Raw genomic sequence first — 27,538 nt, forward strand, 5'->3', positions numbered from 1 at the left:
TGTACAGAACATACCAGTAGTGAAATATGTATAAATATATATGTGGGCAGTGAACTATGTATAGGTTTATTGTGTGACTAGTAATAATGTAACATCTGTCCTGAAGGCTGCAGGTCTCACCCAGGTGTTAATATGTATTTTCCTGAGACAGCAGACTTTTGTCTCCGATCTCACCAGGGGGTCATGCTGGGAACCAAGAAGAAAGGGAACATTTGACACCTCTTAGCTCTGTGAAGAGACATGTCACTTAAGGCCCCGTCACACACAGCGACGCTGCAGCGATACAGACAACGATGCTGATCGCTGCAGCGTCGCTGTTTTGACGCTGTGTGGTCGCTGGGGAGCTGTCACACAGACAGCTCTCTCCAGCGACCAACGATCAGGGGAACGACTTCGGCATCGTTGAAACTGTCTTCAACGATGCCGAAGTCCCCCTGCAGCACCCGGGTAACCAGGGTAAACATCGGGTTACTAAGCGCAGGGCCGCGCTTAGTAACCCGATGTTTACCCTGGTTACCAAAAAAAACAAACACTACATACTCGCCTTTCGGTGTCCGTCAGGTCCCTTGCCGTCTGCTTCCTGCTCTGACAGTGCCGCCGTACAGTGAGAGCAGGAAGCAGACGGGCAGGGACCTGACGGACATCAGAAGGCGAGTATGTACTGTTTGTTTTTTTTTACATTTACGCTGGTAACCAGGGTAAACATCGGGTTACTAAGCGTGGCCCTGCGCTTAGTAACCCGATGTTTACCCTGGTTACCAGTGAAGACATCGCTGGATCGGTGTCACACACACCGATTCAGCGATGTCAGCGGGGCCTCAACGACCAAAAAAAGGTCCAGGCCATTCCGACACGACCAGCGATCTCGCAGCAGGGGCCTGATCGCTGGTACGTGTCACACATAGCGAGATCGCTACTGAGGTCGCTGTTGCGTCACAAAACTTGTGGCTCAGCAGCGATATCGCTAGCGATCTCGCTATGTGAGACGGGGCCTTTACAGCCTGACACTATCTATCTGTGGGAAGCTTAAGGCCATGTGCACACGTTCAGTATTTTTCGCGTTTTTTTCGCTATAAAAACGCGAAAAAAACGCTTAGGCTAGGTTCACATTGCGTTAATGGGTGTCCGCTAGCTGACTCCGTTACATGGCGAAATTGTCGCAATTAACGCCATGTAACGGGTCCGTTAGCGCACCCATTGACAGCAATGTGCTAACGGGTTGGCAACGCATCGCTAGCGCATACCATTTTCGGCACGCGCTAGCGATGTGCCGTTATTTTCTGATGGACCTCCGAGGTGCGCCCAAGGTCCATTCCTCGCTAGCGCAGATCGGGGATCTGCGCTAGCGGGATCGGCAAATGCGATCCCTATAGATACATTGCGTTAGCGCTATGCGCTTAACGGATTGCCCTAACGCAATGTGAACCTAGCCTAACATGCCTCCCATTATTTTAAGTGTATTCCGCATTTCTTGTGCTAATGTTGCATTTTTTTTCCGCGAAAAAATCGCATCGCGGAAAAAAAAGCAACATGTTCATTAAATTTGCGGAATTGCGGAGTTCCGCACACCTAGGAGTGCATTGATTTGCTTACTTCCCGCATGTGGCTGTGCACACCATGCGGGAAGTAAGCAGATTATGTGCGGTTGGTGCCCAGGGTGGAGGAGAGGAGACTCCTCCACGGAATGGGCACCGTATAATTGGTAAAAAAAAAAAGAATTAAAATAAAAAATAGTGATATACTCACCTTCGATGGCCCCCGCAGTCTTCCCGCCTCTCAGCGGTGCATGCTGCCGCTTCCGTTCCTATAGATGGTGTAGTGAAGGACCTTCCATCTATAGGAAAGGACACCCGCTGAGATCGGCTGTCTGCAGAGGGTGAGTATAACCATTTTTTTAATTTTTTTTAATTATTTTTAACATTCTATCTTTTACTATTGATGCTGCATAAGTAGCATCTATAGTAAAAAGTTGGTCACACTTGTCAAACACTATGTTTGTGTGACCAACCTGTCAGTCAGTTTTCCAAGCGATGCTACAGATCGCTTGGAAAACTTTAGCATTCTGCAAGCTAATTACGCTTGCAAAATGCTAAGAAAAAAACGCGAAAAAACGGGAAAACAACACAAAAAAAAAAATGCGGATTTCTTGCAGAAAATTTCCGGTTTTCTTCAGGAAATTTCTGCAAGAAATCCTGACGTGTGCACATACCCTTACACACAGAATCTCAGAGAAAATAATATATTCATTGGGGGTGCTGCCGTGGTCCAATCAAAAACAAGCAATTAGAATATCAACTTGAGGGGCTGGTCTAGAAATATGACCTCCAGGGTGACTCTATAAATTTGGCTTGTAAACATTCAAAATTGTTCACATGTGAGGGCAACCGAAGCTGATGTGTTCCACCAACTCCATATTCACCCCCCCTTAGGGAGCAGAAGCAGACTACAGAGTTAGATGATTTCTGTAAGTTTTCTCCTGTTTATTTTATACTGTTTTGCATACCTGTATGTCTTATTACCATATTTTTGTATCTTTTTCTTTACTGTAAGCACTGTACTTTTTGTATTAAAGCATAAAACTATAACAGTTGAATCTTGTATATTCTAAGGAATCCGTAGCCTTAAAGTGTGTGAGCCTTATGAGTGGTGACAGTATTAGTAATATTTCCGGGACTCATCGCCCGTGTATTCGGTGAGTGGTGGCAGCATGTATGAGCGGGTGTGTGGTTTATGCTCCCATTACAGCATAGGACAGAGGTTGAATGCTGGACTGAGAGTGGGGAGATAGATTAACCCTTGGAGGCACAACCCCAAGTCACATGCTGAGAGCGGGCACATGACGAATTAGTGACAGCACGGAGAGGGATCAGTGACAATACCCATAGAAGTCATAGGTGATGTCTCCACTGCCCTCCTCCCTGCACAGTGACCTCTGTACAGAACATACCCATAGAAGTCATAGGTGATGGCTCAGCTCCCCTCCTCCCTGCACAGTGACCTCTGTACAGAGCATATCCATAGAAGTCACAGGTGATGGCTCAGCTCCCCTCCTCCCTGTGCAGTGACCGCTGTACAGAACATATCCATAGACATCATAGGTGATGGCTCAGTTCCCACCCTGCACAGTGACCTCTGTACAGAACATACCCATAGATCTCATAGGTGTTGGCTTAGCTCCTCTCCTCCCTGCACAGTGACCTCTGTACAGAACATTCCCATAGAAGCCACAGGTAATGGCTCAGCTCCCCTCCTCCCTCCCTGCAGTGGCCACTGTACAGAACATACCCATAGACCCCATAGGTGATGCCTCAGCTCCCTTCCTACCTCCATGCCCAGTGACCTCTATACAGAACATACCCATAGACGTCACAGGTGATGGCTCACCTCCCCTCCTCCCTCCCTGCAGTGACCACTGTACAGAACATACCCATAGACCCCATAGGTGATGCCTCAGCTCCCTTCCTACCTCCATGCCCAGTGACCTCTATACAGAACATACCCATAGACGTCACAGGTGATGGCTCACCTCCCTTCCTCCTTGTGCAGTGACCTCTGTACAGAACATACCCATAGATGTCACAGGTAAGGGCTCAGCTCCCTTCCTACCTCCCTGCAGTGACCACTGTACTGAACATACCCATAGACCCCATAAGTGATGCCTCAGCTCCCTTCCTACCTCCATGCCCAGTGACCTCTATACAGAACATACCCATAGACCCCATAAGTGATGGCTCACCTCCCCTCCTCCCTGTGCAGTGACCTCTGTACAGAACATACCCATAGACGTCACAGGTGATGGCTCAGCTCCCCTCCTCCCTCCCTGCAGTGACCACTGTACTGAACATACCCATGGACCCCCTAAGTGATGGCTCAGCTCCCTTCCTCCCTGTGCAGTGACCTCTGTACAGAACATACCCATAGACGTCACAGGTGATGGCTCAGCTCCCTTCCTCCCTCCCTGCAGTGACCACTGTACTGAACATACCCATGGACCCCCTAAGTGATGGCTCAGCTCCCTTCCTCCCTGTGCAGTGACCTCTGTACAGAACATACCCATAGACGTCACAGGTGATGGCTCAGCTCCCCTCCTCCCTCCCTGCAGTGACCACTGTACTGAACATACCCATAGACCCCATAAGTGATGGCTCAGCTCCCTTCCTCCCTGTGCAGTGACCTCTGTACAGAACATACCCATAGAAGTCATAGGTGATGGCTTTGCTCCCCTCCACCCTGCACAGTGACCGCTGTACAGAACATTCCCATAGAAGCCACAGGTAATGGCTCAGCTCCTTTCCTACCTCCATGCGCAGTGACCTCTGTACAGAACATATTCATAGACCCCATAGGTGACGGCTTAGATCCTCTCCTCCCTCCCTGCGCAGTGACCTCTGTACAGAGCGTACCCATAGAAGTCACAGGTGATAGTTCAGCTGGGGCCTGCAGAGCGTGGCAGCCACCGTGCAACATAATTTGGTTGCATAAATCTGCACACCCTCACACTAATACTTTGCAGTCCCTTGTGAATTTCTGGCAATGTTCAGTCTTTGGGTCGGGGGTCTATCAGTGCGGTACAGCCAGGGGGTCTCTCCTGTGTACAGCGCCCTCTTCAGGTCACCACAGATTTGTCCATTTGGTATAAGGTCTGGGCTGCTCCAGAACGTTCATCTTCTGGAGACGTTGTTCTTTTAATTATATGGAGGTCGCTCAGGGTTGTTTTAGCTGAAGATGAGTTTCTGGACGGAAGTTTCTGATGTAAAATTGTCTATTTGTTCTGTCCATAATTCCCTCACCCTTGTCTAAAGCCCCAGTTCCAGCTTCCGAAAGCCATCCCCAGAGCACAATGTTGCCTCCACCATGCCTCACTGTGGGGATGAGGGTCTTCTGGTGATGTGCACTGTAATGAAAACCACTCGCGTGAGGAGCCGGGTATACGGATATCCTTCCGCCGTCACCAATCTGTGACGAGCTTACACAGTCGCAGCTCTCTGGCGCCCCCTTACCCTCAGGTCAGTCAGGGAACTGCACCTAGGATAAGTAGTCACCGGAGAGGCTGCCCTGTCACGTACTGGTTATCGGGCACTCTGCAGTGAGGGTGGTATATATATCACCAGTCCCAGGCTAGTATAATATATATATATATATATATATATATATATATATATATATATATATATATATATATATATATATATATATATATATATATATATATTCTACGCCCGGGTGGCGAGCATTTATATTGGTATATGGCCTCCATCCTGGTATGTGCTGCTCCCATCTTGCTCTTCCATCCTGTCATGTGCTGCTCCATCCTACACCCCCATCTTGTCATGTGTGCGCCCCCATTCTGTCATGTGCTCCCATCCTGCACCCCCATCCTGCCATGTGCTCCCATCCTGTCGTGCTGCTCTCATCCTGCGCCCCCATTCTGTCATTTTGCTGCTCCATCCTGTGTCCCCATCCTGTCATGTGGTGCTCCCATCCTGCCAACCAATCCTGTCATGTGCTCCCATCCTGTCATGTGCTGCTCCCATCCTGCGCCCCCATTCTGTTGTAATGTGCTGCACCCATTCTGCCTGTTCCTGTTTCCATTCTGCCATATGTTGCTCCCATCTTTCTCTCTCCGGCTCTACTGCCCGAGTGCGGGCGGCTGTGCTATATATAAAATATATATATACACATACACATACACACACATACACACTACAGACCAAAAGTTTGGACACACCTTCTCATTTAAAGATTTTTCTGTATTTTCATGACTATGAAAATTGTACATTCACACTGAAGGCATCAAAACTATGAATTATCACATGTGGAATTATATACTTAACAAAAAAGTGTGAAATAACTGAAATTATGTCTTATATTCTAGGTTCTTCAGAGTAGCCACCTTTTGCTTGGATGACTGCTTTGCACACTCTTGGCATTCTCTTGATGAGCTTCAGGAGGTAGTCACCGGGAATGGTTTTCCAACAATCTTGAAGGAGTTCCTAGAGATGCTTAGCACTTGTTGGCCCTTTTGCCTTCACTCTGCGGTCCAGCTCACCCCAAACCATCTCGACTGGGTACAGGTCTGGTGACTATGGAGGCCAGGTCATCTGGCGTAGCACCCCATCACTCTCCTTCTTGGTCAAATAGCCCTTACACAGCCTGGAGGTGTGTTTGGGGTCATTGTCCTGTTGAAAAATAAATGATGGTCCAACTAAACGCAAACCGGATGGAATAGCATGCCGCTGCAAGATGCTGTGGTAGCCATGCTGGTTCAGTATGCCTTCAATTTTGAATAAATCCCCAGCAGTGTCACCAGTAAAGCCCCCCACACCATCACACCTCCTCCTCCATGCTTCACGGTGGGAACCAGGCATGTAGAGTCCATCCGTTCACCTTTTCTGCGTCACACAAAGACACGGTGGTTGGAACCAAAGATCTCAAATTTGGACTCATCAGACCAAAGCACAGATTTCCACTGGTCTAATGTCCATTCCTTGTGTTCTTTAGCCCAAACAAGTCTCTTCTGCTTGTTGCATGTCCTCAGCAGTGGTTTCCTAGCAGCTATTTTACCATGAAGGCCTGCTGCACAAAGTCTCCTCTTAGCAGTTGTTGTAGAGATGTGTCTGCTGCTAGAACTCTGTGTGGCATTGACCTGGTCTCTAATCTGAGCTGCTGTTATCCTGCGATTTCTGAGGCTGGTGACTCGGATAAACTTATCCTCAGAAGCAGAGGTGACTCTTGGTCTTCCTTTCCTGGGGCTGTCCTCATGTGAGACAGTTTCTTTGTAGCGCTTGATGGTTTTTGCCACTGCACTTGGGGACACTTTCAAAGTTTTCCCAATTTTTCGGACTGACTGACCTTCATTTCGTAAAGTAATGATGGCCACTCGTTTTTCTTTACTTAGCTGCTTTTTTCTTGTAATAATACAAATTCTAACAGTCTATTCAGTAGGACTATCAGCTGTGTATCCACCAGACGTCTGCACAACACAACTGATGGTGCCAACCCCATTTATAAGGCAAGAAATCCCACTTATTAAACCTGACAGGGCACACCTGTGAAGTGAAAACCATTCCCGGTGACTACCTCTTGAAGCTCATCAAGAGAATGCCAAGAGTGTGCAAAGCAGTCATCACAGCAAAAGGTGGCTACTTTGAAGAACCTAGAATATAAGACATGATTTCGGTTGTTTCACACTTTGTTGTTAAGTATATAATTCCACATGTGGTAATTCATAGTTTTGATGCCTTCAGTGTGAATGTACAATTTTCATAGTCATGAAAATACAGAAAAATCTTTAAATGAGAAGGTGTGTCCAAACCTTTGGTCTGTACTGTGTGTGTGTGTATATATATATATATATATTTGTCTAGGGGTCACTTCCGTCTTTCTGTCCTTCTGTCTTTCTTTCTGTCACGGATATTCATTGGTCGCGGCCTCAGTCTGTCATGGAATCCAAGTTGCTGATTGGTCTCACCAGCTGCCTGTCATGGCTGCCGCGACCAATCAGCGACGGGCACAGTCCAATTAGTCCCTCCCCTACTCCCCTGCAGTCAGCGCCCGCTCCATACTCCCCTCCAGTCACGGCTCACACAGGGTTAATGCCAGCGGTAACAGACCACGTTATGCCGCGGGTAACACACTCCGTTACCGCCGCTATTAACCCTGTGTGACCAAGTTTTTACTATTGAGGCTGCCTAAAAAAAGATCTAATGTTAAAAATAATTAAAAAAAATAATAAATCATAATATACTCACCTTTCCCGCTCCTCGCGACGCTCCTGTGACCGGTCCATGCAAGCGTCAGGTTCCGGTGGCAAGGATGGTCTGCGAGAAGGACCTGCCATGACGTCACGGTCATGTGACCGCGACACGGTCATGTGACCGCGACGTCATCACAGGGCCTGTGCGAGAAGGAGGCGACAGGACTACAAGGGGCCCTGGAAGGTGAGTATATGTTTATTTTTTAACCTGTGACATACGTGTCTGGCCAATATACTACGTGGCTCTGTGCTGTATACTACGTGGCTGGGCAATATACTACGTGGCTGGGCAATATACTACGTGGCTCTGTGCTGTATACTACGTGGCTGGGCAATATACTACGTGGGCTGGGCAATATACTACGTGGCTCTGTGCAGTTTACTACGTGGCTGGGCAATAAACTACGTGGCTGGGCAATATACTACGTGGCTCTGTGCTGTATACTACGTGGCTGGGCAATATACTACGTGGCTGGGAAATATACTACGTGGGCTGGGCAATATACTACGTGGCTCTGTGCAGTATACTACGTGGCTGGGCAATATACTACGTGGCTCTGTGCTGTATACTACGTGGCTGGGCAATGTACTACGTGGGCTGGGCAATATACTACGTGGCTGGGCAATATACTACGTGGGCTGGGCAATATACTACGTGGACATGCATATTCTAGAATACCTGATACGTCAGAATCGGGCCACCATCTAATATTTGTATATATATATGTGTGTGTGTATGTATGTATGTATATGTATATATATATATATATATATATATATATATATATATATATATATATATATATATATATATATATATATATATATATATATATATATATAATCTATATCTATCCATCCCGATGGGATCTGTGGAAGCGCATGTAGCGCGAAACAGCTGTCATCCTTAGACACCATGTTCTCCATGTCCAAATAAAGACATTTTACAGCATCGGGTTTGGTGAGTGCTGACCACTTTTTTTCTTTTGTTTTCCAATCTACAATCATCCTACCCTCAGGGAGCAGAAAGCAGACTACCAGTTAGATGATTTCTGTAAGTTTTCTCCTGTTATTTTATACTGTTTTGCATAAGTTGTATGTCTTTTTGTTATCATATTTTTATACCTTTTCTTACTGTAAGCACTGACCCTTTTTTGAATTAAAGTATAAAACTTTAACAAGTTGAACCTTGAATGTTATAAAAGAATCAATAGCCTAAGGTGTGTGAGCCTTATGAGTGGTAGACATTATTAGCATTAATATTTCCGGGACTCATCGCCCGTGTATTCGGTGAGTGGTGGCAGCGTGTATGAGCGGGTGTGTGGCCTGGGTCGGTGTGTAATCTATGCTCCCATTACAGCATAGGACAGAGATTGAATGCTGGACTGAGAGTGGGGAAATAGATTAACCTTTGCAGGCACAACCGCAAGTCACGTGCTGACAGCGGGCACGTGACGAATTAGTTACTCCACAGAGTAAGGGATCCATGACACAGCCTGACACTATCTGTGAGAAACTTACTGTCACGGATCCCTCTTCGTGGTGTCACTAATTCGTCACGTACCCGCTCTCCGCACGTGACTTGGGGTTGCGCCTGCAAGGGTTAATCTATCTCCCCTCTCTGTTTAGCATTCTCTATCCTATGCTGTAATGTTAGCATAAATCACACACCGACCCAGGCCACACACCCGCTCATACACGCTGCCACCACTCACCGAATACACAGGTGATGAGTCCCGGAAATATTAATACTAATACTGTCCACGACTCATAAGGCCACATACCTTAGGCTATGGATTCTTTTAGAACATACAAGGTTCAACTTGTTAAAGTTTTATGCTTTAATACAAAAAGGTTCAGTGCTTACAGTAAGAAAAAGGTATACAAATATGATAAAAAGACATACAGGTATGCAGAACAGTATAAAATAAACAGGAGAAAACTTAGACATTTCTATAACTTGGTAGTCTGCTTTCTGCTCCCTGAGTGGGGGTGAATATGGAGTTGGTAGAACACATGAGCTTCTCAGGCTGCCCTCACATGTGAACACGATTCTATTTATACAGGCCTAATTTATAGCTTTACTCTGGAGGTCAGATTTCTAGACTAGCCCCTCAGGTTAATATCATAATTGCTTGTTTTGGGCCGCTCCCCCAATGAATATATTATTTGCTTTGAGATTCCCTGCGTAAAAGTTCTCACAGATAGATGGTGTCAGGCTGTAATTGACATCTCTCTTCCAATAGCTAGGAGGTGTCAAATGTTACCCAGCCTGACCGCCTGGCGAGAGTGGAGACAGTAGTCTGCCTTCTCAAGATATGTATGCTGTGACCTTTTGTGAGGCTGGCAGTTTCAGGACAGATGTTCAACTACTTCTAGTTACACATATAACGCTAGACATATGTCACTACACACATATAGATATATACATATTTCACCACACTTAGAGAATTTCAGAGGAAATAATATATTTATTGGCGGAGTGGCCATGGTCCAATTAGAGACAAGCAATTATAAAATCAACCTGAGAGGCTGGTCAAGAAATCTGACCTTCAGGTTGACTCTATAAATTAGGCCTGTACACATAGAATCGGGGTTCACAGATTGAGGGGCAGCCAAGCTGATGTGTTCCAGTCCATATTCGTCCCCCCCGGAGCAGAAAGCAGACTACAAAGTTAGATATTTCTATAAGTTTTCTCCCATTTATTTTATAACTGTTTTGCATATTTGTATGTCTCTTTATTTCCATATTTTTATACCTTTCTTTATTATAAGCACTGTACCTTTTATATTAAAGCATAAAATTTAATAAGTTGAACTGAACCTTGTATGTTCTAAAGAATCCATAGCCTTAAAGTTTGTGAGCCTTATGAGTGGCAGACAGTAGTAGTAATATTTCCGGGACTCATCGCCCGTGTATTCGGTGAGTGGTGGCAGCGTGTATGAGCGGGTGTGTGGCCGGGGTCGGTGTGTGATTTATGCTCCCATTACAGCATAGGACAGAGGTTGGATGCTGGACTAAGAGAGGGGGGAGATAGATTAACCTTTGCAGGCGCAACCCAAGTCACGTGCTGAGAAGCGGGTACGTGACACCCAGTCATAGCCCTGTATACTATGACCTGCTGATGACAGCACAGTCATTCCTGAATACTCTGATCTGCGCACTGGGTCGAGGTGCTGCCTCCTGTATAGTGCGGGAGGTCGGACAGACGGCCTTAGTGGCTTATTTGAGTTGACATGTGGTTTGGGCAGTGTGTGATAATGGCAGGATTTTCTCCTCCTGGAGATGGGTCTGGACACATTACAGACACATGACCAGTAAACGGTGTGTGGCGGTGGTTTGTAGAGGATGCCGGTGCTGCAACAGCTCTTCACTGGATTGTATAGTGAGGAGCAGGTGGGTGGTTGCTGGGTAGAACCTGATGGCTCTTGGTAGTAACGTGATGCATTCATCATGTAGGCTCAGCAAGGGGTGAACAAGCGCCCCAGCCCAAGCGCTCCACCTCCCACTCAGCTGAACAAGATCCAGTATAGCGGTGGAGGGCAAGTAGTGAAGCGGGAGCGAAGGCAAAGTTCATCCAGATTCAGTCTGAGCAAGAACCGAGAACTCCACAAACTTCCCCCGCTGAAAGGTAAGACGCCAAGCAATGACCTCACAGTGCTATGAGCAGACTGTGTGTGAGACACCAAGCAATGACCTCACTGTGCTATGGGCAGACTGTGTGTGAGACACCAAGCAATGACCTCACAGTGCTATGAGCAGACTGTGTGTTAGACACCAAGCAATGACCTCACTGTGCTATGGGCAGACTGTGTGTGAGACACCAAGCAATGACCTCACTGTGCTATGGGCAGACTGTGTGTGAGACACCAAGCAATGACCTCACTGTGCTATGGGCAGACTGTGTGTGAGACACCAAGCAATGACCTCACAGTGCTATGAGCAGACTGTGTGTTAGACACCAAGCAATGACCTCACTGTGCTATGGGCAGACTGTGTGTGAGACACCAAGCAATGACCTCACTGTGCTATGGGCAGACTGTGTGTGAGACGCCAAGCGGTGACCTCACTGTGCTATGGGCAGACTGTGTGTGAGACACCAAGCAATGACCTCACAGTGCTATGAGCAGACTGTGTGTGAGACACCAAGCAATGACCTCACTGTGCTATGGGCAGACTGTGTGTGAGACACCAAGCAATGACCTCACTGTGCTATGGGCAGACTGTGTGTGAGACACCAAGCAATGACCTCACAGTGCTATGAGCAGACTGTGTGTTAGCCACCAAGCAATGACCTCACTGTGCTATGGGCAGACTGTGTGTGAGACACCAAGCAATGACCTCACTGTGCTATGGGCAGACTGTGTGTGAGACGCCAAGCGGTGACCTCACTGTGCTATGGGCAGACTGTGTGTGAGATGCCAAGCGGTGACCTCACTGTGCTATGGGCAGACTGTGTGTGAGACACCAAGCAATGACCTCACTGTGCTATGGGCAGACTGTGTGTGAGACACCAAGCAATGACCTCACTGTGCTATGGGCAGACTGTGTGTGAGACACCAAGCAATGACCTCACTGTGCTATGGGCAGACTGTGTGTTAGACACCAAGCAATGACCTCACTGTGCTATGGGCAGACTGTGTGTGAGACACCAAGCAATGACCTCACTGTGCTATGGGCAGACTGTGTGTGAGATACCAAGCGGTGACCTCACTGTGCTATGGGCAGACTGTGTGTGAGACGCCAAGCGGTGACCTCACTGTGCTATGGGCAGACTGTGTGTGAGATGCCAAGCGGTGACCTCACTGTGCTATGGGCAGACTGTGTGTGAGACACCAAGCGGTGACCTCACTGTGCTATGGGCAGACTGTGTGTGAGACGCCAAGCGGTGACCTCACTGTGCTATGGGCAGACTGTGTGTGAGATACCAAGCGGTGACCTCACTGTGCTATGGGCAGACTGTGTGTGAGACACCAAGCAATGACCTCACTGTGCTATGGGCAGACTGTGTGAGATACCAAGCGGTGACCTCACTGTGCTATGGGCAGACTGTGTGTGACACCAAGCGGTGACCTCACTGTGCTATGGGCAGACTGTGTGTGAGATGCCAAGCGGTGACCTCACTGTGCTATGGGCAGACTGTGTGTGAGACGCCAAGCGGTGACCTCACTGTGCTATGGGCAGACTGTGTGTGAGACACCAAGCGGTGACCTCACTGTGCTATGGGCAGACTGTGTGTGAGACGCCAAGCGGTGACCTCACTGTGCTATGGGCAGACTGTGTGTGACACCAAGCGGTGACCTCACTGTGCTATGGGCAGACTGTGTGTGAGATGCCAAGCAGTGACCTCACTGTGCTATGGGCAGACTGTGTGTGAGATACCAAGCGGTGACCTCACTGTGCTATGGGCAGACTGTGTGTGAGACACCAAGCGGTGACCTCACTGTGCTATGGGCAGACTGTGTGTGAGATACCAAGCGGTGACCTCACTGTGCTATGGGCAGACTGTGTGTGACACCAAGCGGTGACCTCACTGTGCTATGGGCAGACTGTGTGTGAGACGCCAAGCGGTGACATCTCCTCATAGATGGTAAGCTCTTGTGAGCAGGGACCGCCTTCTACCATCTTTTTATTAGTGCTTTTGCATCCTTTATTCTTCGCCCTTGTGTCGGCGCGGCCTCTGCCCGTCGCCCTTGTGTCGGCGCGGCCTCTGCCTTTCGCCCTTGTGTCGGCGCGGCCTCTGCCCTTCGCCCTTGTGTCGGCGCGGCCTCTGCCCTTCGCCCTTGTGTCGGCGCGGCCTCTGCCCTTCGCCCTTGTGTCGGCGCGGCCTCTGCCCTTCGCCCTTGTGTCGGCGCGGCCTCTGCCCTTCGCCCTTGTGTCGGCGCGGCCTCTGCCCTTCGCTCTTGTGTTGGCGCGGCCTCTGCCCGTCGCCCTTGTGTCGGCGCGGCCTTTGCCCTTCGCCCTTGTGTCGGCGCGGCCTCTGCCCTTCGCCCTTGTGTCGGCGCGGCCTCTGCCCTTCGCCCTTGTGTCGGCGCGGCCTCTGCCCTTCGCCCTTGTGTCGGCGCGGCCTCTGCCCTTCGCCCTTGTGTCGGCGCGGCCTCTGCCCTTCGCCCTTGTGTCGGCGCGGCCTCTGCCCTTCGCCCTTGTGTCGGCGCGGCCTCTGCCCTTCGCCCTTGTGTCGGCGCGGCCTCTGCCCTTCGCCCTTGTGTCGGCGCGGCCTCTGGCTGTCAGTCTCCTGCTACTTTGTGAGCTCTCCCTGTAGGTGTGGGGGCACGTGTCTGTGAGGAGGAGCAGTCTCCAAATCCCTCCTTTTCTTGCAGAGTGCCCTCTGAGTGAAGAGCGCGAGACCCTCCTCGTCCAGAAGATCCGTCAGTGCTGCGTCCTCTTTGATTTTGTGTCTGATCCTCTCAGTGACCTGAAATACAAGGAGGTTAAGCGAGCGGCGCTCAGCGAGATGGTGGAGTACATCACCCACAGCCGCGATGTTCTCACGGACTGCATCTACCCCGAGGCCGTGCACATGGTGAGGGTCCTCCCTGCCAGTCGGCAGCGTAGAGCATGTCAGGAGTGTGGCAGCCAGTGCCCCATGTATCTGTTATGTCTCTCATATGGTGCGTTTTTCAGTTCTCGGTGAATTTGTTCCGGCCGCTTCCACCATCATCTAACCCCAGCGGAGCAGAATTTGACCCTGAGGAAGATGAGCCGACTCTGGAGGCCGCCTGGCCGCATCTGCAGGTGATGGCGCTATTCCATTTGGCTGGGGGTGAGGACCACGTGTGGGCCATTGGTTGTGGGGTATCGCTCTCCATTGTTGGGTAGGGGTCACCTCTGACCTTGGTTTACGATGTGTCTCACGGCTTCTTTTTCTTCTTCCTTAGCTCGTCTATGAGTTTTTCCTCAGATTTCTCGAGTCTCCGGACTTTCAGCCCAATGTGGCAAAGAAGTACATTGACCAGAAATTTGTGCTGTCGGTAAGAAGAGTGTTTTGTGTCCTTGTGTGTGTGGTGAGCACCTACATTGCTGTGACGGGTGTGCGGTGGGCACCTCCGTGCCTGGTGTGGCTGTGACTGGTGTGCGGTGGGGACCTCTGTGCCTGGTGTGGCTGTGACTGGTGTGTGGTGGGCACCTCCGTGCCTGGTGTGGCTGTGACGGGTGTGCGGTGGGGACCTCTGTGCCTGGTGTGGCTGTGACGGGTGTGTGGTGGGGACCTCCGTGCCTGGTGTGGCTGTGACGGGTGTGTGGTGGGGACCTCCGTGCCTGGTGTGGTTGTGCCTGGTGTGGTTGTGCCTGGTGTGGTTGTGCCTGGTGTGGTTGTGCCTGGTGTGGTTGTGCCTGGTGTGGTTGTGCCTGGTGTGGTTGTGCCTGGTGTGGTTGTGCCTGGTGTGGTTGTGCCTGGTGTGGCTGTGACTGGTGTGTGGTGGGCACCTCCGTGCCTGGTGTGGCTGTGACGGGTGTGCGGTGGGGACCTCTGTGCCTGGTGTGGCTGTGACGGGTGTGTGGTGGGGACCTCCGTGCCTGGTGTGGCTGTGACGGGTGTGTGGTGGGGACCTCCGTGCCTGGTGTGGCTGTGACGGGTGTGCGGTGGGGACCTCCGTGCCTGGTGTGGCTGTGACGGGTGTGTGGTGGGGACCTCCGTGCCTGGTGTGGCTGTGACTGGTGTGTGGTGGGGACCTCCGTGCCTGGTGTGGCTGTGACTGGTGTGTGGTGGGGACCTCCGTGCCTGGTGTGGCTGTGACTGGTGTGCGGTGGGGACCTCCGTGCCTGGTGTGGTTGTGACGGGTGTGTTGTGGGCACCTCCGTGCCTGGTGTGGCTGTGACGGGTATGCGGTGGGGACCTCCGTGCCTGGTGTGGCTGTGACGGGTGTGTGGTGGGGACCTCCGTGCCTGGTGTGGTTGTGACGGGTGTGTTGTGGGCACCTCCGTGCCTGGTGTGGCTGTGACTGGTGTGTGGTGTGGACCTCCGTGCCTGGTGTGGCTGTGACGGGTGTGTGGTGGGGACCTCCGTGCCTGGTGTGGCTGTGACGGGTATGCGGTGGGGACCTCCGTGCCTGGTGTGGCTGTGACGGGTATGCGGTGGGGACCTCCGTGCCTGGTGTGGTTGTGACGGGTGTGTTGTGGGCACCTCCGTGCCTGGTGTGGCTGTGACGGGTGTGTGGTGGGGACCTCCGTGCCTGGTGTGGCTGTGACTGGTGTGCGGTGGGGACCTCTGTGCCTGGTGTGGCTGTGACGGGTGTGTGGTGTGGACCTCCGTGCCTGGTGTGGTTGTGACATGTGTGCGGTGGGGACCTCTGTGCCTGGTGTGGCTGTGACTGGTGTGCGGTGGGGACCTCTGTGCCTGGTGTGGCTGTGACGTGTGCCCCTTGCGTGTCTCCTCAGCTCCTGGATCTTTTTGACAGTGAAGACCCCCGAGAGCGAGACTTCCTGAAGACCATTCTGCATCGGATCTACGGGAAGTTCCTGGGGCTGCGGGCCTACATGAGGCGGCACATTAATAACATCTTCTACAGGTGGTCCCTACGTGTAATCATGGCGTCAGCTGCTTTCTGTCCGGCCTCCGGTGACGCCGCCTCCTTTATCTTCTGCTTTTACTTTTAGGTTTATTTATGAGACCGAACATCACAACGGGATCGCCGAGCTCCTGGAGATCCTGGGCAGGTGGGTGTCTGCTCTGCCATGAGTGGTGATGGCTTGTGGCATGATGGGGGAGGGTGCTGCAGATGGCGTCACCCTGGTGTCAGTTCATCACCACCACTCTTATATTTCAGTATCATTAATGGTTTCGCGCTTCCCCTGAAGGAAGAGCACAAGATGTTCCTGATCCGAGTCCTCCTCCCTCTACACAAGGCCAAGTCTCTGAGCGTCTACCACCCGCAGGTAACTGTCGTGGTGAGGGAAGGGGGCTCTGCATCATCCAATCATGTGTCCGGCCCTCCAGCCGTGTGTCCTGGTGACCTGTGCCCCCCCGGCCATGTGACCCATGCCCCCCATGTCAGATCACCTCCCTGGAAGCACAGCGGTGACCTCAACTTGTCTCTTTTCCTCTCTACAGCTGGCTTACTGTGTGGTGCAGTTCTTGGAGAAGGACAGTACCCTAACCGACCCAGTGAGTATAAGGAATCGCATGTGTACTTTACTGTAGCGCTGCGCCTGGACCACGTCCGTACTGTACCGCTGTGTCTGCGCCTGGACCACGTCCGTACTGTGCCGCTGTGGCTCTCCATCTGGACCACGTCCGTACTGTACCGCTGTGTCTCTGCGCCTGGACCACGTCCGTACTGTACCGCTGTATCTCTGCGCCTGGACCACGTCCGTACTGTACCGCTGTATCTCTGCGCCTGGACCACGTCCGTACTGTACCGCTGTATCTCTGCGCCTGGACCACGTCCGTACTGTACCGCTGTATCTCTGCGCCTGGACCACGTTCGTACTGTGCCGCTGTATCTCTGCGCCTGAACCACGTCCGTACTGTGCCGCTGTATCTCTGCGCATGGACCACGTCCGTACTGTACCGCTGTATCTCTGCATCTGGACCACGTTCGTACTGTACCGCTGTGTCTCTGCGCCTGGACCACGGCCGTGCTGTACCGCTGTGTATGGACCATGTCCGTACTGTACCGCTGTGCCTGGACCACGGCCGTACTGTACCGCTGTGTCTCTGTGCCTGGACCACGGCCGTACTGTACCGCTGTATCTCTGCACCTAGACCACGTCTGTTTTGTGTCGCGCCTGGACCAAGTCCGTACTGTACCGCTGTGTCTCTGCGCCTGGACCACGGCCGTGCTGTACCACTGTGTATGGACCATGTCCGTACTGTACCGCTGTGCCTGGACCACGGCCGTACTGTACCGCTGTGTCTCTGCGTCTGGACCACGTCCGTACTGTGCCGCTGTGTCTTTGCGCCTGGACCACGTCCGTACTGTACCGCTGTGTCTTTGCGCCTGGACCAAGTCCGTACTGTGCCGCTGTGTTGCTGCGCCTGGACCAAGTCCGTACTGTACCGCCGTGTCGCTGCTCCTGGACCACGTTCGTACTGTACCGCTGTGTCGCTGCGCCTGGACCACGTCCGTACTGTGCCGCTGTGTCTTTGCGCCTGGACCACGTCCGTACTGTACCGCTGTGTCTTTGCGCCTGGACCAAGTCCGTACTGTGCCGCTGTGTTGCTGCGCCTGGACCAAGTCCGTACTGTACCGCCGTGTCGCTGCTCCTGGACCACGTTCGTACTGTACCGCTGTGTCGCTGCGCCTGGACCACGTCCGTATTGTACCGCTGTGTCACTGCGTCTGCACCACGTCTGTACTGTGTCACTGCGCCTGGACCACGTCTGTACTGTGTCACTGCGCCTGGACCACGTCCGTACTGTAGCGCTGGGACTGGACCACGTCCGTACTGTGCCGCTGTATCTCTGCGTCTGGACCACGTCCGTACTGTACCTCTGTGAAGGAAGCCCAGTTCCTCCCACGTCATCAATCCGTGACGTCACTACACAGGCACAGCTCTCCGGCGCCCCCTTTGTCTCTCAGGTCAGTAAGGGAACTGCACCTAGAGCAAATGACCGCCGGTGAGACTGCCCTGTTACCCACGCTGGGTATTCTAAGATTCGCAATCAAAGTAAAAGGATCAGCCCAAAATTAACTTATGATTTAATTGCCTTAAAGGGAAGGTACCGCGTTTGTAGATCATTAATAAATCACTGTAATGTAGCATAACATGCTGCTATAACCAAGTTTTAAATGCATGTGAAACATATTTCGTGTGTTATATGAGTTTAAAGAAGGCACTGGGGGCTGACATCTTGGTTTCACAGCAGTTCACGACACTAACAGTGTCATATTACGGCACCCCATGGACATAGGGTCAGCGCCGGTCTATTATCTCCTATCTCTAACATTGCAGCAGCATTAGCAGTGAGCTGGGCACGCCTCTGTGCGCTGCACAACTCACTGCTGTAGGTGTGACTGTCCGCCATTTTATTATAGCCCAGTACTATCTGCCCAGCTCCACTTACTCTCTATCGCAGGACAGAAGCGCTCACTGGAGCCGGAGGATGGAGAGTGGGGAGTGCGGGTGATTTACCTCCGTGCTCCTCTGTACTGCAGGCACTGTGCGTCCTGGGCAGACATCCTCTGCTCCTCACACGCTGCCCTCCCTGTGCTTCTCCTGCTCTGTCTCCGCCTCCCCACACACAGTCTGGTAAGAAGCTGCACTCAGCCTGCAGAGAGGGAGCTGACACCTGGAGAGAGCAGGACAGAAGCGCTTTCTGGAGCCGGAGGATGGAGAGTGGGGAGTGCGGGTGATTTACCTCCGTGCTCCTCTGTACTGCAGGCACTGTGCGTCCTGGGCAGACATCCTCTGCTCCTCACACGCTGCCCTCCCTGTGCTTCTCCTGCTCTGTCTCCGCCTCCCCACACACAGTCTGGTAAGAAGCTGCACTCAGCCTGCAGAGAGGGAGCTGACACCTGGAGAGAGCAGGACAGAAGCGCTTTCTGGAGCCGGAGGATGGAGAGTGGGGAGTGCGGGTGATTTACCTCCGTGCTCCTCTGTACTGCAGGCACTGTGCGTCCTGGGCAGACATCCTCTGCTCCTCACACGCTGCCCTCCCTGTGCTTCTCCTGCTCTGTCTCCGCCTCCCCACACACAGTCTGGTAAGAAGCTGCACTCAGCCTGCAGAGAGGGAGCTGACACCTGGAGAGAGCAGGACAGAAGCGCTTTCTGGAGGATGGAGAGTGGGGAGTGCGGGTGATTTACCTCCGTGCTCCTCTGTACTGCAGGCACTGTGCGTCCTGGGCAGACATCCTCTGCTCCTCACACGCTGCCCTGTGTGCTTCTCCTGCTCTGTCTCTGCCTCCCCACACACAGTCTGGTAAGAAGCTGCACTCAGCCTGCAGAGAGGGAGCTGACACCTGGAGAGAGCAGGACAGAAGCGCTTACTGGAGCCGGAGGATGGAGAGTGGGGAGTACGGGTGATTTACCTCCGTGCTCCTCTGTACTGCAGGCACTGTGCGTCCTGGGCAGACATCCTCTGCTCCTCACACGCTGCCCTGTGTGCTTCTCCTGCTCTGTCTCTGCCTCCCCACACACAGTCTGGTAAGAAGCTGCACTCAGCCTGCAGAGAGGGAGCTGACACCTGGAGAGAGCAGGACAGAAGCGCTTACTGGAGCCGGAGGATGGGGAGTGCGGGTGATTTACCTCCGTGCTCCTCTGTACTGCAGGCACTGTGCGTCCTGGGCAGACATCCTCTGCTCCTCACGCTGCCCTCCCTGTGCTTCTCCTGCTCTGTCTCTGCCTCCCCACACACAGTCTGGTAAGAAGCTGCACTCAGCCTGCAGAGAGGGAGCTGACACCTGGAGAGAGCAGGACAGAAGCGCTTACTGGAGCCGGAGGATGGAGAGTGGGGAGTGCGGGTGATTTACCTCCGTGCTCCTCTGTACTGCAGGCACTGTGCGTCCTGGGCAGACATCCTCTGCTCCTCACACGCTGCCCTCCCGGTGCTTCTCCTGCTCTGTCTCTGCCTCCCCACACACAGTCTGGTAAGAAGCTGCACTCAGCCTGCAGAGAGGGAGCTGACACCTGGAGAGAGCAGGACAGAAGCGCTCACTGGAGCCGGAGGATGGAGAGTGGGGAGTGCGGGTGATTTACCTCCGTGCTCCTCTGTACTGCAGGCACTGTGCGTCCTGGGCAGACATCCTCTGCTCCTCACACGCTGCCCTGTGTGCTTCTCCTGCTCTGTCTCCGCCTCCCCACACACAGTCTGGTAAGAAGCTGCACTCAGCCTGCAGAGAGGGAGCTGACACCTGGAGAGAGCAGGACAGAAGCGCTTTCTGGAGCCGGAGGATGGAGAGTGGGGAGTGCGGGTGATTTACCTCCGTGCTCCTCTGTACTGCAGGCACTGTGCGTCCTGGGCAGACATCCTCTGCTCCTCACACGCTGCCCTGTGTGCTTCTCCTGCTCTGTCTCTGCCTCCCCACACACAGTCTGGTAAGAAGCTGCACTCAGCCTGCAGAGAGGGAGCTGACACCTGGAGAGAGCAGGACAGAAGCGCTCACTGGAGCCGGAGGATGGAGAGTGGGGAGTGCGGGTGATTTACCTCCGTGCTCCTCTGTACTGCAGGCACTGTGCGTCCTGGGCAGACATCCTCTGCTCCTCACACGCTGCCCTGTGTGCTTCTCCTGCTCTGTCTCTGCCTCCCCACACACAGTCTGGTAAGAAGCTGCACTCAGCCTGCAGAGAGGGAGCTGACACCTGGAGAGACAGCAGGGCAGCTGACAGGACAGGGATTAAGGTGGGGGGATGGCAAGAATGTTAGTCACAAAACAGGAGAGACATAGGGTGCACACAACAGGGATCACATACCCTTCCCCCCATATATCTCCTCTGTGATCTCCCATAGGCCAGCACACTGCTCTCCTGAAATAATCTGTGCTGCAGTCACCCTGCTCCTTCCCCCATATATCTCCCTCTATGACTCTGGAGGTGACTGTCTCTCCCAATGGGTGCTGTCTCTCTCCCCATGTGTGCTCTCCATCCCCCTGTGCCTGTTCGCTCTCGCTCTTATGCACTCCTCTCTCTCCCCATGGGTCGCTCTCCCTCCTATGCACTCCTCTCCCCCTGCATGTCTCTCTCCCCATGGGTCGCTCTCCCTCCTATGCACTCCTCTCCCCCTGCATGTCTCTCTCCCCATGGGTCGCTCTCGCTCCTTTGCACTCCTCTCCCCCTGCATGTCTCTCTCCCCATGGGTCGCTCTCGCTCCTATGCACTCCTCTCCCCCTGCATGTCTCTCTCCCCATGGGTCGCTCTCGCTCCTTTGCACTCCTCTCCCCCTGCATGTCTCTCTCCCCATGGGTCGCTCTCGCTCCTTTGCACTCCTCTCCCCCTGCATGTCTTTCCCCATTGCACACACAGCTCAGTGCGTGCGATAACAGGAGCTGCGGGGGTCATGCTGTGACATGTCAGCGTGACCCCCACAGCTGTCACTGTCACCTGCGGCAACAATACCGCCGGTACTGTCGGTCACAGCGCTGCGGGATCATGCTGGCAGATGTCAGTGTGATTCCGCAGTTGACTGTGACCTGCGGTAAAAAAGCAGGCGCGGACCGATGCGACTACTGCTCCCATTGGGCTATGTCTGATGGGAGAGTAGTATCATCTGCCGCTACCTGTGCTCACAGTTAAAAAAAATAAATAAAGTTACATTACATACACATTCACATTAAAAAAAAAAAAATTATGCTCACGGCGGCGCAGTGATCCACTGCAGGGGGCGATCTCATCCTGTCAGTCTATGGCCGGCTGTCTTTGAGAGCAGTCATATCACTAATGTGACTGCTCTCAAAGTGATCAGGATCGTCGTGGGACATTATGGATTATCTTCTCAGCAGGCAGGTGAGGAATATTTGTGGTTTATTTTATTTTTGTTGCAGTAGATGAGGTATTCGGGGATTATGCGTTCGGTAAGTATGGTTTAATTAAGATTAAGAAAGGACTTTATTCTGGCTGTGTCTTTATTTACAATACAACTATAGGATTGGTAATGGATAGGGGTCTCATATACACCTCTCCATTACTAAGCTGTGGGTTTGATGTCACCTGACAATAGAAAGGTGACATCAACCCCACAAATATGAAACCAACTTGCCACCGCTACAGGGCAAGTGGGAAGAGCCGAGCAAAGTGCCAGAAAAGACGCATCTAGTAGATGCGCCATTTCTGGGGCGGCTGAGAGCTGATGGTTTTTAGCCTGGGGGGCAATATCCATGGTCCCTTCCTAGGCTATTAATATCCCGAAGCTGTTTGCATAACCTTTGGTTATTATAGGGGGCCCCACGTAATTTTTTTTGTTTGGGGTCCCCCATTTTAATAGCCAGTAAAGGCTAAGTATACAGTTGTGAGCGTGTGTGTCAACGTGTGTGCGTCAGCGTGCGCACTCCCCCCATAGACCAGCACACTGCTCTCCTGAAATACTCTGCTCCCTCCACCATATATCTCTCTCTGTGAGCCCCCCCATAGACCAGCACACTGCCATATGGATCACGCATAATGCTGCCATATCTATTTATCACATAATACTCCCATAAAGACCACACATTATACCACTATATATATTTATTACATAACACTGCCATATAGACCACACATTATACCGCCATATGTTTATTACATAATACTGCCATATAGATCACACATGATGCCGCCATATATATTTTTTACATAGTACTGTCATATAGACTACACTTGATGCGGACAAGTATTATGTGTGATCTGTATTATGGCATTATGTGTGATCTATATGACGGTATTATATGTGATCTGTATGGTGGAATAATGTAAAAAATATATGACTATTATATGATCACTATATTGTGGGAAAATATGTGATCTATGTGGCATTATTATGTGACAATTATATGGTGGTTTTATGTGTGATCTACATGGTGTTGTGTGTGATCTATATAACGGTATTGTGTGATCTATATGGCGGTATTATATGAGAACACTATGGCGGTATGTGTGATCTATATGATGGTATTATATGAGAACTATATGGCGCCATTATGTGTGATCTATATGGCGGTATGTGAGAACTATATGATGCTTATAGCCTAGGAAGGGGTTAATACCCATGGATCTTCCCAGGCTATGAATATCAGCTCGCAGCTGTCTGCATAGCCTTTCCTGGCTATTAAAATAGGGGAAGACCCCAAAAGACAACATGGGGTCCCCCTATAATTAATAACCAGAAAAGGCTATGCAGACAGCTGTGGGCTGATGTTAATAGCCTAAGAAGGGGCCATGGATATTGCACCCTTCCCCGGCTACAAACACCAGCTCAAAGCCACCCCTGAAATGGCGCATCTCTAAGATGCGCCAATTCCGGCACTTAGCCTCTCTCTTCCCTCTACCCTGTAGAGGTGTCATATGGGTAATATTTGTGGGGTTAAGCTGGCTTAGTAATGGAGAGGCATCAATAAGACACCTATCCATTACTAATCCTATAGTTGGTAAGGGGTTAAATAAGCACACAGCCAGAATAAAGTATTTTAATGAAATAAAACACTACACAGTTTCTCATCTTTATTAGTCAGCCAACCGTGCAACGCCCTCAATCTCCTGAAAAAACAAACAAAAAACCAGCGGTATACTCCCTGTTCCCGCACACACACACACGTAGATACACACGGACACCCGTACACAGACACACACACACACACACACACACACACACACACACACACACACACACACACACACACACACACACACGTAGATACACACGGACACCCGTACACAGACACACACACACGTAGATACACACGGACACCCGTACACAGACACACACACACACACACACGCAGATACACACGGACACCCGTACACAGACACACACACACGTAGATACACACGGACACCCGTACACAGACACACACACACACACACACGCAGATACACACGGACACCCGTACACAGACACACACACACACACACGTAGATACACACGGACACCCGTACACAGACACACACACACACGTAGATACACACGGACACCCGTACACAGACACACACACACACACACACGTAGATACACACGGACACCCGTACACAGACACACACACACACGTAGATACACACGGACACCCGTACACAGACACACACACACACACGTAGATACACACGGACACCCGTACACAGACACACACACACGTAGATACACACGGACACCCGTACACAGACACACACACACACGTAGATACACACGGACACCCGTACACAGACACACACACACACGTAGATACACACGGACACCCGTACACAGACACACACACACGTAGATACACACGGACACCCGTACACAGACACACACACACACACACGTAGATACACACGGACACCCGTACACAGACACACACACGTAGATACACACGGACACCCGTACACAGACACACACACACGCAGATACACACGGACACCCTTACACAGACACACACACACACGTAGATACACACGGACACCCGTACACAGACACACACACACACACACACACACACGGACACCCGTACACACACACACACACGTAGATACACACGGACACCCGTACACAGACACACACACACACACGTAGATACACACGGACACCCGTACACACACACACACACGTAGATACACACGGACACCCGTACACAGACACACACACACGTAGATACACACGGACACCCGTACACAGACACACACACACGTAGATACACACGGACACCCGTACACAGACACACACACACACGTAGATACACCCGTACACAGACACACACACACACGCAGATACACACGGACACCCGTACACACACACACGCACGCGTAGATACACACGGACACCCGTACACAGACACACACACACACACACACACACGTAGATACACACGGACACCCGTACACAGACACATACACACGGACACCCGTACACAGACACACACACACGTAGATACACACGGACACCCGCACACACACACACACACACGTAGATACACACGGACACCCGCACACAGACACACACACACACACACACACACGTAGATACACACGGACACCCGTACACAGACACACACACGTAGATACACACGGACACCCGTACACAGACACACACACACACGTAGATACACACGGACACCCGTACACAGACACACACAAACGTAGATACACACGGACACACACACACGTAGATACACACGGACACCCGTACACAGACACACACACACACACACACACGTAGATACACACGGACACCCGTACACAGACACACACACACACGTAGATACACACGGACACCCGTACACAGACACACACACACGTAGATACACACGGACACCCGTACACAGACACACACACACACACGTAGATACACACGGACACCCGTACACACACACACACACGTAGATACACACGGACACCCGTACACACACACACACACACACACGTAGATACACCCGTACACAGACACACACACACAGATACACACGGACACCCGTACACAGACACACACACACGCAGATACACCCGTACACACACACACGCGCACGCGTAGATACACACGGACACCCGTACACAGACACACACACACACACACACACACACACACGTAGATACACACGGACACCCGTACACAGACACATACACACGGACACCCGTACACAGACACACACACACACGTAGATACACACGGACACCCGCACACACACACACACACACACACACACACACACACGTAGATACACACGGACACCCGCACACAGACACACACACGTAGATACACACGGACACCCGTACACAGACACACACACACACGTAGATACACACGGACACCCGTACACAGACACACACACACACACGTAGATACACACGGACACCCGTACACAGACACACACACACGTAGATACACACGGACACCCGTACACAGACACACACACACACACACGTAGATACACACGGACACCCGTACACAGACACACACACACGTAGATACACACGGACACCCGTACACAGACACACACACACACGTAGATACACCCGTACACAGACACACACACACAGATACACACGGACACCCGTACACAGACACACACACACACACACGCAGATACACACGGACACCCGTACACACACACACGCACGCGTAGATACACACGGACACCCGTACACAGACACACACACACACGTAGATACACACGGACACCCGTACACACACACACACACACACACACGCAGATACACACGGACACCCGTACACAGACACACACACGCAGATACACACGGACACCCGTACACAGACACACACACGCACACACACACGGACACCCGGTACACACACACACACACACGTAGATACACACGGACACCCGTACACACACACACACACACACACGCAGATACACACGGACACCCGCACACAGACACACACACGCAGATACACACTGACACCCGCACACAGACACACACACGCAGATAAACACGGACACCCGGTACACAGACACACACACACGTAGATACACACGAACACCCGCACACAGACACACACAGACACGCAGATACACACGGACACCCGGTACACACACACACACACACACGTAGATACACACGGACACCCGCACACAGACACACACACGCAGATACACACGGACACCCGTACACAGACACACACACACGTAGATACACACGGACACCCGTACACAGACACACACACACACACGCACACACACACGGACACCCGGTACACACACACACACACACACGCAGATACACACGGACACCCGCACACAGACACACACACACGCAGATACACACGGACACCCGGTACACACACACACACAGACACGCACATATTCACAGCTCAGTCTCCGCCCACACTCTTCCTCCTCCCTATCTGCAACATTTATCGCACGCAACTCCGCAGCAAAACCGCTGATTTTTACACCTGCAGTTTTGCTGCGGATTTGCCTAACTCAATGGTAGTCAATGGCTGCAGAAACGCTGCAGATCCGCAAAAAGAATTGACATGCTGCGAAAATAAAACCCTAAAATCCGCGCGTATTTTTCCACAGCATGTGCACAACAATTCTCAATTTCCCATTGACTAACATTGGTTGTGCACTACACTGCGGATTTGATGCAATTCCGCGCATCTGAAAACGCTGCGGAAACGCATCAAAATCATCCAAGTGTCTCACCCCTGCTATTCCATGTGTATCTCTCCATCACGCTCCATCTGTCTCTCATCATACTACATGTCTCTCTCCCCATCA

General features: G+C 51.7%; 1 protein-coding gene across 2 annotated transcripts in view; it reads left to right on the forward strand.

The window, feature by feature from the left end:
- The window catches only part of PPP2R5D (protein phosphatase 2 regulatory subunit B'delta), a 56,858-nt gene that overhangs the window by 3,620 nt on the left and 25,700 nt on the right, over positions 1–27,538 (forward strand). For both annotated transcript variants that reach the window (XM_077281871.1, XM_077281872.1), the window contains exons 3-10: positions 11,217–11,388; positions 14,078–14,280; positions 14,382–14,492; positions 14,636–14,728; positions 16,134–16,264; positions 16,353–16,412; positions 16,523–16,631; positions 16,807–16,860. In XM_077281871.1, the coding sequence (XP_077137986.1) occupies positions 11,217–11,388; positions 14,078–14,280; positions 14,382–14,492; positions 14,636–14,728; positions 16,134–16,264; positions 16,353–16,412; positions 16,523–16,631; positions 16,807–16,860 (933 nt within the window). The remainder of the gene's footprint in view (positions 1–11,216; positions 11,389–14,077; positions 14,281–14,381; positions 14,493–14,635; positions 14,729–16,133; positions 16,265–16,352; positions 16,413–16,522; positions 16,632–16,806; positions 16,861–27,538) is intronic.

This window comes from Ranitomeya variabilis, chromosome 2 (genome assembly GCF_051348905.1).
Source record: "Ranitomeya variabilis isolate aRanVar5 chromosome 2, aRanVar5.hap1, whole genome shotgun sequence".
Lineage (NCBI taxonomy): Eukaryota > Metazoa > Chordata > Amphibia > Anura > Dendrobatidae > Ranitomeya > Ranitomeya variabilis.